The sequence below is a fragment of the Eupeodes corollae genome, chromosome 2, assembly GCF_945859685.1.
Source record: "Eupeodes corollae chromosome 2, idEupCoro1.1, whole genome shotgun sequence".
Classification (NCBI taxonomy): Eukaryota; Metazoa; Arthropoda; class Insecta; order Diptera; family Syrphidae; genus Eupeodes; species Eupeodes corollae.
The window spans coordinates 13848697-13862075 of record NC_079148.1 but is presented as its reverse complement, the minus strand read 5'-3'; the positions used below and the strand labels follow the sequence as shown (position 1 = coordinate 13862075).

General features: G+C 36.5%; 1 protein-coding gene across 7 annotated transcripts in view; it reads right to left on the bottom strand.

The window, feature by feature from the left end:
- LOC129944205 (probable phosphorylase b kinase regulatory subunit alpha) overlaps window positions 1-13379 on the bottom strand; it is a 35688-nt gene that overhangs the window by 17066 nt on the left and 5243 nt on the right. For 5 of the 7 annotated variants that reach the window (XM_056053475.1, XM_056053479.1, XM_056053478.1 and 2 more), the window contains exons 4-5: window positions 8064-8387; window positions 77-224 (exon numbers count right to left, since the gene is read on the bottom strand). In XM_056053475.1, the coding sequence (XP_055909450.1) occupies window positions 77-224; window positions 8064-8387 (472 nt within the window). Of the gene's footprint in view, window positions 1-76; window positions 225-7705; window positions 7851-8063; window positions 8388-13379 lie in introns of all 7 variants that reach the window. The other 2 variants (XM_056053476.1, XM_056053481.1) reach the window with 1 other exon arrangement.

The following is a 13379-nucleotide window of genomic DNA, read 5'->3' as shown; positions in this document are numbered from 1 at the left end:
ATTTAAAAAAAATGAAAATATTTAAATGCCAATAATAATATTTAAAAGTGTTAGATTTTTTTTTTTTGGTAATTACCTAATAGATAATTAGTTGCCATAAGAGTTATAGTAGGCCTTCCCAACATATGACGCCAATTATTAGTTAGGAAGGCCAAATTCGTTGTAACGATACTTGCTAATAAATCTGGATCGCGGGTTGTGTAGTATTCGTCAAAGTCGATGTTCTATGATAACATATAATTTTATTGAGATGATAGTTTTTGTTTTTGGTTGGTTTGTTGGTTAAGTGTGTAAGAAATAAAGAAATGATTAGGAATTTGGAAAGGAAAGGGTTTGATTTTATTTTGGGAAATGTATTTTTACTGATTTATGTTATAAACTTTAATATTCTTGAAAAGAAAAAAGGCTCAATTATGAAATTCGATATGGATTCGATAAGAACATAATATACAAAGAAAAAATTGTCAGTTTGTCAAACTCAAAGAGCTTTGATCTGTAAATTTTCTTGAAATCTTGGATTAATAATAAACTCGAACCTCTTATCTGCGTAAGTACGATTAATGTCAGGAATGGAAGGGCTTTCAATTTTAGGCCAAGTCCAAAGTATTTTTCTTTTACAAACAACTTTAAGAAAGTTTTCCAGCTTGACAGTCCTACAAACTAACCATCAGATATCAGTAGATATTGAGACAAATATAAAGTTCGGTAGAAATGCCACCTACTTAACTTCCATGGGTGTAAAGGAACACTCCCAGAAAGTCCTTTCTGCAAATTTAATGGCATTGCTAAGAAGCCAATAGGGTGGTAAAGTCCCCTCTCGAAAGTGACCTCACTTAACTTGGAGCTCGAAACTGGAGACATTTAGCTAGGGACCGAGCTTAATGGAGAAGTTTGTTGGGTGAGGCCCTAGTTCACACAGGACTGTAGCGCCACCTTAAAAGTAAGTAAGACATCTTTTCAAATTATGTTTAGGCTGTTGACTGGAGATATGATGAAGGCAAAACGAATTGAAGGCTTCAACTGAATGACTGAGCTGAGTGACGTAGGCTCCCGATAGAGATGGCCAGAATGACTGGTTAAAGGAGGCCAGGACAAGATCTGGACCTTAAATTAAGAAAAGTTATCGAATCCAATTTAAATCTATAATTGGGCTTGTTTCTTTTTTTGTTCTTATGTTAATTTTTTAAACTATTTGATCTAAAGGTGAAATTCCAATGTTTTCTTGGACTCACGATAGGAAGCTGTGGTGCAAAATCTAAAAAATATGTGCTATATGAAGTAGAAAACGAAGACCTTTTTAGAGAATTAACACACACATGGGATTTCATTTTTCATGCAAAGAAAAAAGAAAAGACAATTTCAGTTTAATGAAATAAAGACCGTGAAAGCAAGTTTTTGAGATATTTTCATAGGGTGTGGATTCAAAAAAGTAGAATATTATAGGTATTGGTTCTTTGAGGTTAGGTGTTATATGTCGAGGTACAGTTTCTGTGTTCAAAATGTAAATATGAAAAAAGAACCGACATATTTGAAATTATTTGCAAAAACATTTTTTCCCAAATTAATAAATAAAAAAGGTATTATTAAAAGGATGAGTATGTGTTTTAGGACTTTAAAAAGAAACCCTATTGACAAAATAATGGGAAGTTAAAAAACGTTTAGTACCATAAAAAAAAGAAGACTGTTTCAACTTTAAACGGTCTTCAGATAGCAATTCGATAAGATAAAAAAATGCTTAGAAAATGAGAAATTTACCCTTGGAAAGCTTAGTCCTTTCACATTTGTTTAAATGGGTATAGAGCTGTAGACTATTCTCCCTAGTAAATGTATATTGGAATAAAGATTGGAATTAGAGTAGTGTTCCATTGAAATGACAGTATTGGTCTCTACGATTAAGCGAATTAAATGAATGGTAATATTAATAATTGTGCGTCTAGTGAGGGCCGGATTTAGAGGTCCAGAGGACTCGGGGTAATAAAGGAACGGAGGCACCTTCACCCCAAATTATTTTCAAAAAAAGTAAACCATTTTTTTCACTCGAGTTTTTCAATAAATAATTTATTGTGAAACCAAGTATATTCTTTTAGTATTGAACGAACACATATAAATATAAACGGAAAAAAGATTTATCTGAAATTAAATTTTAGGGTTAACGAACGGAACCTTCCGAGCTTTTTTCGCCAAAAAATCGATGATGATTTTGTTGAAATCCAGTTCTCGGAGTAAATCGCTTTCAATGCTCAGGAGAGAAAGCTTCGATAGGCAGTTTTGTCCCATCGTGATTCGAAACCTATTTTTTATAATTTTCATTTTTGAAAATGAGCGCTCTCAAGTGAAATTTGTTACCATTTCAATGCAATTTCGAGGTTTGGGAATGTAGCTCTGAAATTTTGATTTTCAAGAATTCGATAGTAAAATAGTTCCAGCTATTTATCTGTTCCATAGTCCTTTACCTTTTTGAATGAGTCAATCAAAGACACAAATTGAACTAACTCATTACTAGGCTCTAAATCATCCGGATACACCAATGCCTCTGCTGCAGCGTGCAAATTTTCAGCATCCATCTTCTCGATGTGATTCAGGATTCCAAATCTCGAACGTACAGCTTCATCTTTTAGTAAAAGAAACGTATAGCTGGTCAATGACTGGGATGAAGGCGGATACTTTGTATTTTTCCTTGGGTGCTTGTGCTTTCCCGTAATTGAGCGGATTCAACTTCACATTTCTCGTTCTGGTGCGTGTACGTAATTGTACATAAAATTGTCGAGACACGGAATCGAATACTCAACCTCCGAGGTTGCGGGCAAGCACCACCCCACTCAGCCATTTAGAGATTGGTGTACCCTCTCTAGATGGGTAGTGAATTGGAAGTGCTTCTTATCAGATTATAGATTTTAATATTTCACTCATTGGAGTGAACAAATATAGATCAATGATTTCTGTTATTTTACAATTATTTACATAATTAAATAATCATGTACGTACAAAGTACTGTAGGCTTTAGGTAAAGGCAAAGAAAAAATACATATCAAAGGAAAAGATTTTTACTAGTGTTTACTAGTTGGAATTTGAAACAAATATTTTCCGAAGTCTCCATTGTTGGGGCCCCCCGTTTGTGGAGGCCTCGGGGCTTCCGCCCCGGTTGCCCTCCACTCAATCCGGCCCTCGCTACTAAAGCCGTAATGACGGTCATTAAGAAGCTTTCGATCTTCGAGATATTTCTTGAACTGATAATTAATCAGCGTTTCGACGACCTTGGAAAAAAGGGATGTAGGTGCAATCGGTCGATAAATAGAGGACCGATTGCTCTTAACAATTTCTGAGTTTTTTTTTGTTTGGGACAATTGGACAATTCTTCTAAAACTCGATTTGTTGGAAAGTTTTTACTTGCAAACCGCAATCTTCAAATTATTTCAGAGGTTCTCAATAGCATTTAGATTTGGTGATTAAGAAGGCCCATAGCGTTTAATTTGTTTCGTTGAAACCAGACTTTGTTTTGACTTTGGCTTATGCTTGGGGCGTTGTCTTCATGAGCCCAAGGGAGCATTACAATTTGCAATATGACTATAAACGACTCTTTTGTCATTATTCCATCTATAACGAATATTGGACCAACGCTCTACTTAAAAAAAAACCTATAACGTTATGCTGCTACCTCCGGATTGTAGGCGTAGCACTTTGGGCGACGAACAAATTGTTTACCATCCATTCCGAATAAATTTATATTAATTTTGTCGGTCCAAAGCACATTCCTCCACTGCTCCTTGGCTTGAAGTGGATCGAATTTTTTGCTAGATCCGCTACTGGATGTGTAATTTTTTTTAGTAAAAGAACATTTCTTAGAAATCGTGCAAGAAGTTCAGTATCCTGGAAAATAGCTTTGTCACTTGCAGTCACTTTACACGGACAGCTCTCTGGTTTTTTCAAAATGTTTGGAATTTATAACATACAATGCATTTAAAAAGAAATCGTAAAATTTCGAAATTATTCTCAGTTTCTTTTTTTTTTATAATTTACAGGCAATCAAGGGGTTATTAGTACCCTTTCTGAACATCAAAATGGGAGGGAAAAACAGAGTTGGATAAAGCATTCCACATTATCGATGTGCGATTTAAGAAAGAATCTCTATACTTGACAGTACGCCCGAAATTCAGCTCAAGGGTAAACTGATGAGCATTCCTGGAAGTGCGAGTATTACGGCTGAATCGTTTAAGGGGTGGAATGCAACTGGTTACATCAACAGAACATTGTTTATACAAATATAGATAAAACAACGAAAGGCATGGTACATCTTACATTGCGGCGGTGTTCTAGCGATGTAAATGTTTCGATTATAGTTCTATCGCCTTTTTTATATTCTATCCAAGAGATTTAAATTTCTTATGCGAATTATATTCAAGCTTTGGACGAATGAAGGCTTTGTAAATTACAGCCAGATCAGAAGGGGTGAACAATTTTCTGCACCGTCGGAGAAATCCTAAGCACTTGGCAGCATTTTTGGCAATATCAAATATATGATCGTTCCATAAAAGGTGACCTGTGATACACATACCAAGTACTGACAGTTGATTAGTTTCTTGGATGCAAGTGCCACTCATAGATAGTGGCATCGGGGGTGTGTTACGCTTTAACGACAGGAGACAGCATTGAGTTTACGAAGCATTAAATTGTACACGGTTTTTGATTCCCCATTGTACAATGCTGTCAAGATCAGAATTTAATGAGCTTATCATACGCTGCCGTACAAGTTCCACATCCGAAGGACAAGGATGTGAATCTATAAACGAGTATGAGAAGCTGAGGGTACTGCCGTCGGCGAAATAGGTAAATGGATTAGAAGTGGCAGACATAAGATCATTTATGAAAATAAGAAAGAGAGTCGGAAACAAAACGGAGCCCTGGGGAACACCAGAATTTATTTTATGAATTTCAGACTTATAACCATCCAATACAACTTGTATTAAACGGTTAGAAAGGTAATTTCTAATCCAAAGAAGAAGAGATTCATCAATACCAAAAGCACGCAATTTCGATACGACAGCTTGGTGCCAAACTCTATCAAATGTTTTTGAAATATCAAGTGCAATAAATGTCAGGGAAGGTAGGGGTGAGTTCAAAAATGCAACTAGTTGCACAAGCCATGCCGACATGATTCATGCAATGCATTTATGGACAGAAAAACTACTGCAAGAATGCGCCAAAGTATGACAAAAATAATTAAGTTTGAGTTACGCTGGTTTTGGGTTTTTAGTGTCTTAACCAAATTCTTTTAAAGTTCAATAAAAATGTTTTATTAGAACTTATTTTAAATGTTTTGAATCAAACAAATTCATTCATTAATTCATTTCTATGAAGTATAAATATTATATTTCAACTTATTATCAACTAATCATTTTATTTTTTGACAAAAATTGAATAAATATTCAATTATTTTACCAACTCATTGTGTTCTGACATTTTCCATCAGAAATAAAATGAATGCAGGTTTGATCGCACTTCAGATGTCATACTGTTTTTTTGAACAGAGTTACCGACTGCAGTAATGCAGTGTATTTACATTTATGAAAGCAAAATTTGGCATTACCGCTGCATTTTTACATTAATGAACTTACTCTAGTTTTCCCAACGCGGCAAAGTGGATATGAACTTCATTTAAAATAACATGAGGAATGTCCAAATCTATTTCTTCCTAAAATTTTTTGAGCATTGGGAAACTGTCTAGGTTTCGATTTTGTATAGATTCAGCCTAAACTAGAATTTATTTTTAAATGCTTCTATTTTGTGGCTGACATCGAAAACAGTTATCTTTGGTCTTTGCCTAAAGTGATACACTCAAATCATTTATTTGTTTAAATATATGTATCTGACAGATACGCCAATTTCAATTACCAACGCTCATAACATAACATGTTCCCCAATACAAAGTTGTCGTCAATGAGGAAGGTTCTAACTTCAGCCACCTCACTTCTACGAGAAGAAGTATAGACGTATGTAGACTACCCATGTCATCACACAATACTTTAAAAAGTCTTCTATTTAATAAAGCTAATTATTTTCACGCTTTTGCCCAACACCTCTTTAAGGGAGACCCGCATTTTTTTCATTACGGGGGCGTGGCGGTGTATAACCGAATGGCTACTGGTGCATCCTTAAACAATTTGATTTATTCTTGCGACGGCACCGGACGTTTTGCCAATCATGGCCTTGGCACCGTCCGTGCTACATCCACGCAGTTAACCCATGGTATGTCATTTACTATCAAAAAGTCAATCAAATTAAAAATTTCAGCACCAGTTGAAGTTGTTTGCAACGGCTTGCAGAAGAGCAGATCTTCTTGAAAGTACTGCAGATATTGGTAGCGTACGAATGCTATTAAAATAACCAACCCTGCAACATCCGTTGATTCATCCATTTGCAGCGCAAATTTTGTCACTTTTATTCGTAAAAGTAAAGTAGCTTTCACATTCTCCGCTATTTTTGCTGAAAACGTTGCACTGTTCAACAACACTTTGCTGCAAATTACGCATTAAGGTTTGTTGTCACTTGTCTCAGCAAATCCAAAATTCAAATATAATTCGCGGTACTTCCTTTTAACTGATTTTTTTTTCTGTAACATTGATCACCGTGGAACTACTACTAGGCGAACTATCAAACTCAAAACCTTAGAAATCTCTAACGCCACGAAATTATACTTCTTTTTGTTGAAAAAACAAAAAATGTTTTGAAATTTGTTTGTATTTCAATTCGACTGCTGCGATCAAAATTACAATATCAGAAACCCAAAATTAACTAGTTACTAGTCCGTCTTGGAATTTGTATTTTTCTTTTTCAAATATTTCCGCGGAGCACTTGGATATTCTTCAACACACTTTGGGAAACCCGGTTTTAAAATGTGTTTCTTACTTTTTAGTATTTTAGGCAACTCCAATTGCCTATTCTCCTCTAGCTAATTTGTATCTGAATGAATAACAACTGTTTTTAAGTAGTGATTCGATTTTAGTACGGATTTTTTTAAGATCTCATTATGATATTCCAATTGGTAAGCCCAAAAAAAACAAATGAACGGTTTAAAAGTTAATTAATGAATCCAACGAGGTGAGTTAACCATCACCACAATAACTTTATTTCTAACGCTTTAATTAAACAATATTTCTTATGACCTTCCCATTCACCATCGCTGGAAAAATCATTCAATTTTATAAGCGTCTTCGGAACAAGTTCTCGAAGGAACTTAGAAGAAAGTTGTGTGTATTTCCATCACCTCTACACAAATTGTTCGAGTTTCCTTTCCCAACAATTATAGCATAATTTCTAAAAATGTGTCTCAAGGTAATTTTGAGTGTTTTTCGTGTGTGTGTGGTTTTGTATGTAAGAATCATGTTTTGGTGTTTTTGTGTGTTATTTTTAAATTTAGTTTAAAAAGAATGCATTTTATAGCGAAAAATAAATTTAACACAAGCCGAACTTGCTTTCACGCAGAAAAAAAAATAGAAAGAACAAAACCGAAGAAAACAATAAAATTAAAGAATGGACAAAAGAAAATCATTTAGGAAAATATTACAGAAGATACAAAAAATTAAAAATCCAAATATAAAAAAAAAACAAAATCAAAACAAGTTTTTCACTTCCAAAAAAAGCACAACTTTCTGTTTTGTTTTGCTTTCTTTTGTTAAAAGCAAAACTTCTTTTTTCAATACCAACGGACCTAAATGGATTTTCTTAAGAACCAACGTGACCATCGGGCGTCCAAGTAAATCCCATGCTGACTTTAGGAAATTTATTTCACCTTTGAGTATATCGATCATAAGTTCATTGTCCGAGGCTATGTAGAAGCGCGATAAATCGACGAACTATTTGTTTTATATTTTTAAAGTATTTTTTTTGTCAGCAACAAAATAATACAAAATAATTTTAACAAAAATTTAAATTAAAAATAGAGAAAAATAATCAACATCATAAAGATTTTATCCAAACGGAAAATATAAACTCAGTGAAATAAAGAGGGGTGGTTAAGGAAGGATAAGTAGGTAAGAAGGAAAGGATATTAATGTATAAATACTTACCTGTGGTGTAAAAGCGAATATTTTATCCTTTAAGGAATACAATTTACTTGTACTTAGGATGCCAACATCACGTGACTTACGACCGGTTAATCCAAGTTTACGATTTCTTCCCAAATAGGTATACAAATGGCTAAGTACTCTGGCCGGTTGAACTTCAATTGGTGCTACTTCGGCGATAGTTTGAACATGCAAGTCATGCTCGGCGAGTTTATCACGAATTTCGTTGTCTTCAGCAATGATGACGACTTGAACGACGACATCAGGTTTTTTCTGAGCACCAAGGCGACGATTGAGAGGATCGAGTTCACCTACAGCAAGGAAGCCCTACAATGAAAGAAAATAAAGTATTTAGTATCGCAAGGAAATCCGAAATCTAAAAAAAGGTGAATAATTTCTTTCTTTGACTATTAAATCTAAAATTATGTTAAACGGTAAACGTCATGAAATGACAACGATTACTTGTTACCTAGCTGAATTGCTGTTACCGAATCCCAACCTTTTCCTTACATATTATAATGATGATTTAACATCAACTGACTCCTCACCCTATCTCTTCCTCCCCAAGCACCTCTCATCTTTATTGGGCTGGATCTAAGGTGTTAAACGACCCGTTCCGATGATCAGCTTGGCTGGGGGCCCAATTTCACTAGCCTTATCTGTACATGCAAATCTCTGTGCAGAAAGACCTCGCATCTCGTGGGACCAAAGATGTACAAAAACAAAACAAAAATAAAAAGAACGATGAGACCGGTATCTCTTCAAGACCGGGCGGCAGTTTGGCGTCAAAGGCTGTTGCCGTATCTCCTGCGGCTAACACAGAGAAGGGAGTAGTGGCTAACTATGGACCTTCCTCTGCTGTTGGTAGCAACAAGAATATGAAGGTAGCGATACCTAATTTCAGTATTGGCAGGGTTGTGAAAAATGGCCCTACCACTACTAATGAGAGTACATCTAGAAATGAAAACGGGAAACCCTCAAAAAGCCTATATAGACAAGGCGGCAAGCGGCGAAAACCTAAAGGCCTCTGGTGCATCATCGGAGGCTGAAAGGACACCGCAGCAAACCGCTAGTGTCGAATGGGCTAAAAGCATACTTGCTACAACAATTACCAGTAAGGACTCTACGCCAAAAAGAGAAAGGTCTCTTGAGAGCGACACCAAAACGGTCTCGGGTGCACAACACCAGCACTCCTCTCAATCCCATCAAGAAACAATCCAGTTTCAGTGACGTCGCAAAGGGCAATGTCGTGGTTGCGGTCATTGACAGGAGCGATGATGATGGCACAATATCGCCTGATCGTTGGCAGTTGGTCAAGGTTAAGCTCTCGGGTGGCTTTTTTAAGCATTTTGAGGGAGCTTCCATGTAAAACTCATGGTTTGTGGCGGCCAGAGGTTTTGTGACCTATACAAGCTCGCTGTCAGCCGGTTAGGTGAAGTTTGGCCAGGTGCGAAGCTCGAGGTTGTCGCTATGGAAGACATTCCTAGCAGACCTAGAGTCCGCATTTGGATTCCAATCGAACCTGCTGGTATCGAGGATATTCTCGAGATGATCAGAGTTTGTAACCCGTCCCTTCCGACTCATAACTGGAAAAGAGCCAAGCTAGAGGAAGTGAAGGGTCTTTATAGGAGCGCCATTGTGGTACTCAATAAAGAATCCTTGGCTCCTCTAGCCTTAAACGAGCGCTCTATAAAATATGGCTTAAAATCCAAAATTTATAAAAAAGATAAGGTTAACGCGAATAGCGAGACTCCTACAACAACCGAAGGTGAACTCGCGGTTGGTGGGCCTGGGACCTCGTCTTCTTCCCTAACAGAGTGTGACGATGCACCAATCCCCTTTCCAATCGCGACTTCACCCTCTAAAAAAGTCGTAGATAGTCCATCCTTAATGAAGACTTAGGACGACCTTAATCTCAGACTCAGAGGATCAGAACAAAACAGTGGTGGAGGTTGATCTGTCTAATTGTAGCCAAAATGCTGCAGTTAGTACAGATTAATCTCCAACACTTCATAAAGGCATCGGCCTCACTTCTTCTCCGTCTGGCAAGAAACGGGGAAGACATTGTCCTGATCCAAGTGCCATAGATTGTGGGGTCCGTTGTTCGAGGACTCAGGACTTAGGACTCAGGACTGTGTGTGACAGATAAAAGTGAACCTAGATCTTGCATACCAGTGAAACGAAGCATTAATGTATTTTTACTCCATCATTTCAGTGACAAAGATACCACCGTAGCTAGGTTGGAAACAACCAAAGAAAGTTTCTGGCTAGTTTCGGCGTATCTTGGCCACGACCACGTTGGCCATCTCCCTGGAGAAAGTCGTCGATGAAGCGGAAAGGCAAAGGATCCGCCTAATTATTGGGAGCGATGTTAACGCTCATCCTACTGTATGGGGTAGCACGAATATTAACGACAGAGTCTCTTTTTCATTATATTTTTGGTACTAACTTCTTAGTAAGTTATGTTGAAAATGAACCAACCTTCATAACTAAAACTCGACAAGAAGTCTTAGACATAACTCTTGTCTCAGATACTATACACTATATGATCTTGGACTGGAAAGTATCCAAAGAACACTCGTTCTGTGATCATAGATATATCCAGTTCCTTCCTCTAACGCTAATGAACTTGACAACAAAGTCAATGACCTTGCTAAAGCCGCAAGACTAGCCTCTCACTGGGAAAGTTTTGAAGCCTCTAAGTTACGGAAAATTCTTTCAATTCTTTCAACTAGTCCAGCAATGCCAAGCTGCTTGAAAAATGCAGACGGCTCCTGGACAAATTCAAGTAATGAATCGCTGAACTTACTTTCCTACAACAATTATAATCGTTCAAGTTCCAATACAACATATCCACAAGGTCTGATCACAAGGGACAAGCCACAATGGGCTCTCAACAGCTTTAAACCATTTAAATCTGCAGAACCAAATGGGATAATAACAGCCGAATAACAACAGACTTCTGACATAATTGCAAAAATCCTTAAGGCAATTTTTACCAGCTGTCTTTACCTAGTCCATGTTCCCTCGGCATGGAGAAAAACTAAAGTTCTTTTTATACCCAAAGCAGGTAAATGCTCGCAAGTCAATCCTAAAGATCTACGACCTATATATAGTCTATCTATAGTCTATCATCATTCCTTCTTAAGACCTTGGAAAGATTGATTGATATACATTTCAGGGAAAGTATTGATACAAGACTTCTGTCTTCGTCTCAACATGCCTACTGTAAAAGTAAATCGGTGGAAACAGCGTTACACACTTTATTTTGTCTCTACAAAATCTATAACAGTCCATAACTGTTGATCATTTCTAATGGAGATGCACACCAGTTTAATATTCACTTTTGCTGGGTGCCGGGCCATAGAGACATTCCAGGTAACTATAAGGCAGATGAACTCGCCAGGAACGGTACAGTACAACCCATCCTACCACGTTTGGCAAATACTGGCATACCAATCGCTACTTGTAAACTGTTGCTAGTGCAAGACGCTGTGAGGAGGGCAGGCACCAGGTGGAACAACATAACCACGCGTCAAGTCACAAAAAACATCTGGCCAACGCTGGATTTAAAACGTTCAAGGTGCTTGCTCTCTCTAAGCAGATCGCATATAAGCTCGATAATAGGTGTCATAACCGGACACTGTCTAATAGGAAAGCACGCCACGAGACTAGGCGTATTTTCAAATGAATTTTGTAGCAGCTGTATGGACGAGGAAGAAACAGTTCTTCACTTTCTCTGTACATGCCCTGCTCTGGCTCGATAACGGAAGAATTACCTAGGAGAATTCTTTTTTGACGATCTAAATGATATCAACATAATCAGCCTCTCACGTTTCGTAAGGGAATCAAACTGGCTCTATTGAGCTTAGGAGGAAGCCTCAAGATTCATGTGGTATCACAATGGGCCATTAAACTGGTTCTTTGTTCAAACTTAAATAAAATAATAAAAATGAATTGGCCGATTTGCTGGAAGATGATTTGGAGTTTCTTTAATTGATTGAAGTTGGTGTCCCCCGTCATGTTTACGATAGAAATGAGTACTTTTTTTTTGCCTTCTACAAAAGATTTCGTTTAACTAAAAATATGACTATCCATGTATTAGAACAAACAAAGTTCTAGAACCGCCTTATTACTGGTTTCATACATGACTTTTATAACAAATCGTTGAACAAAATTTCCCATCTTCTAGAAATAATTCAATTGCACCCATTAACCAGCTATTGGAAACTCTACGATTCTTTGGTATAGGCGATCATCTTTTAAGTATTGCTGATTTTGGAGGGATGCATATTTTAACTGTTTCAAGAGTTGCCACAGAAATTGTAAAGCTGTATGGGAAATATATTAAAATTCTAAAAAAACATCATCAGAAGTTCCACAGGTTAAAAGGGATTTTTTTGATATAGCATCTTTTCTTTCTGTTATTGGTGCTGTTGACGGTACACATGCTAAAATTCTGTCTCCAGGTAAGATAAAATATGGTTTCATTTTATACCAAATACAATTTTGTCTCAGGAGGGTCCGACGCGGAAATATTTAGGAACAGAAAAAGCTATTTTTCATTAAATGTACAAAGAGTATGTACTGCAAAAATTATGTTTAATGATGTAGTTGCAAGGTGGCCTGGTTCTGCTCATGATGCAACAATTTTTAATAGCAGTAAAATAAGAGCCAAGATGGAAAGTTCAGATTTTACAGATTGCGTTATTCTGGGCATTTTGAAGTACAGAATTCTTTAAATAAAATATTTTTTAGATTAAGGTACCATTGACTCTGCATTGCAAAATATTTAAAACAATATTATTTATTAATAATCTTTAAATAAAAGTGAGTTTTGTGTATTTTAAAAAGTTGTTAGTTTTTAAGCTTAAAACAACATTTTTCATGAACTTATCAATGTTTTGACTTTCTGGAGATACAGTATCATAACATTCAGTGTTTTGCGAATACAGCACTTTTGAAATACAGTGTTCTTATTTCACATATTTTGAAATACAGATTATTTAATTTTGCTTTAAGGCAATACTATACAGAAATTTGAAAAAACAACATTTCGCCCACTCCCGCAGAAATGTTTAATTTATGCTTTAAGGACACTGAGCAGCATTTAGCTTTCTACGCATACAATTCTACTCGATTGTTGATTCCCCGTCTATCAATGCTGTTTAGATAAGAAATATTTGAGCCGTTAAAGATCAGCATCTGAAGAGCAGGGTTGTTAATCTAAAAACGAATATGAAAGTTGATGGTATTATATCCCCGAAACAGGTAAGTGAATTATAAATGTCGGACATGTCTTTAATTAAAATGAGAAAC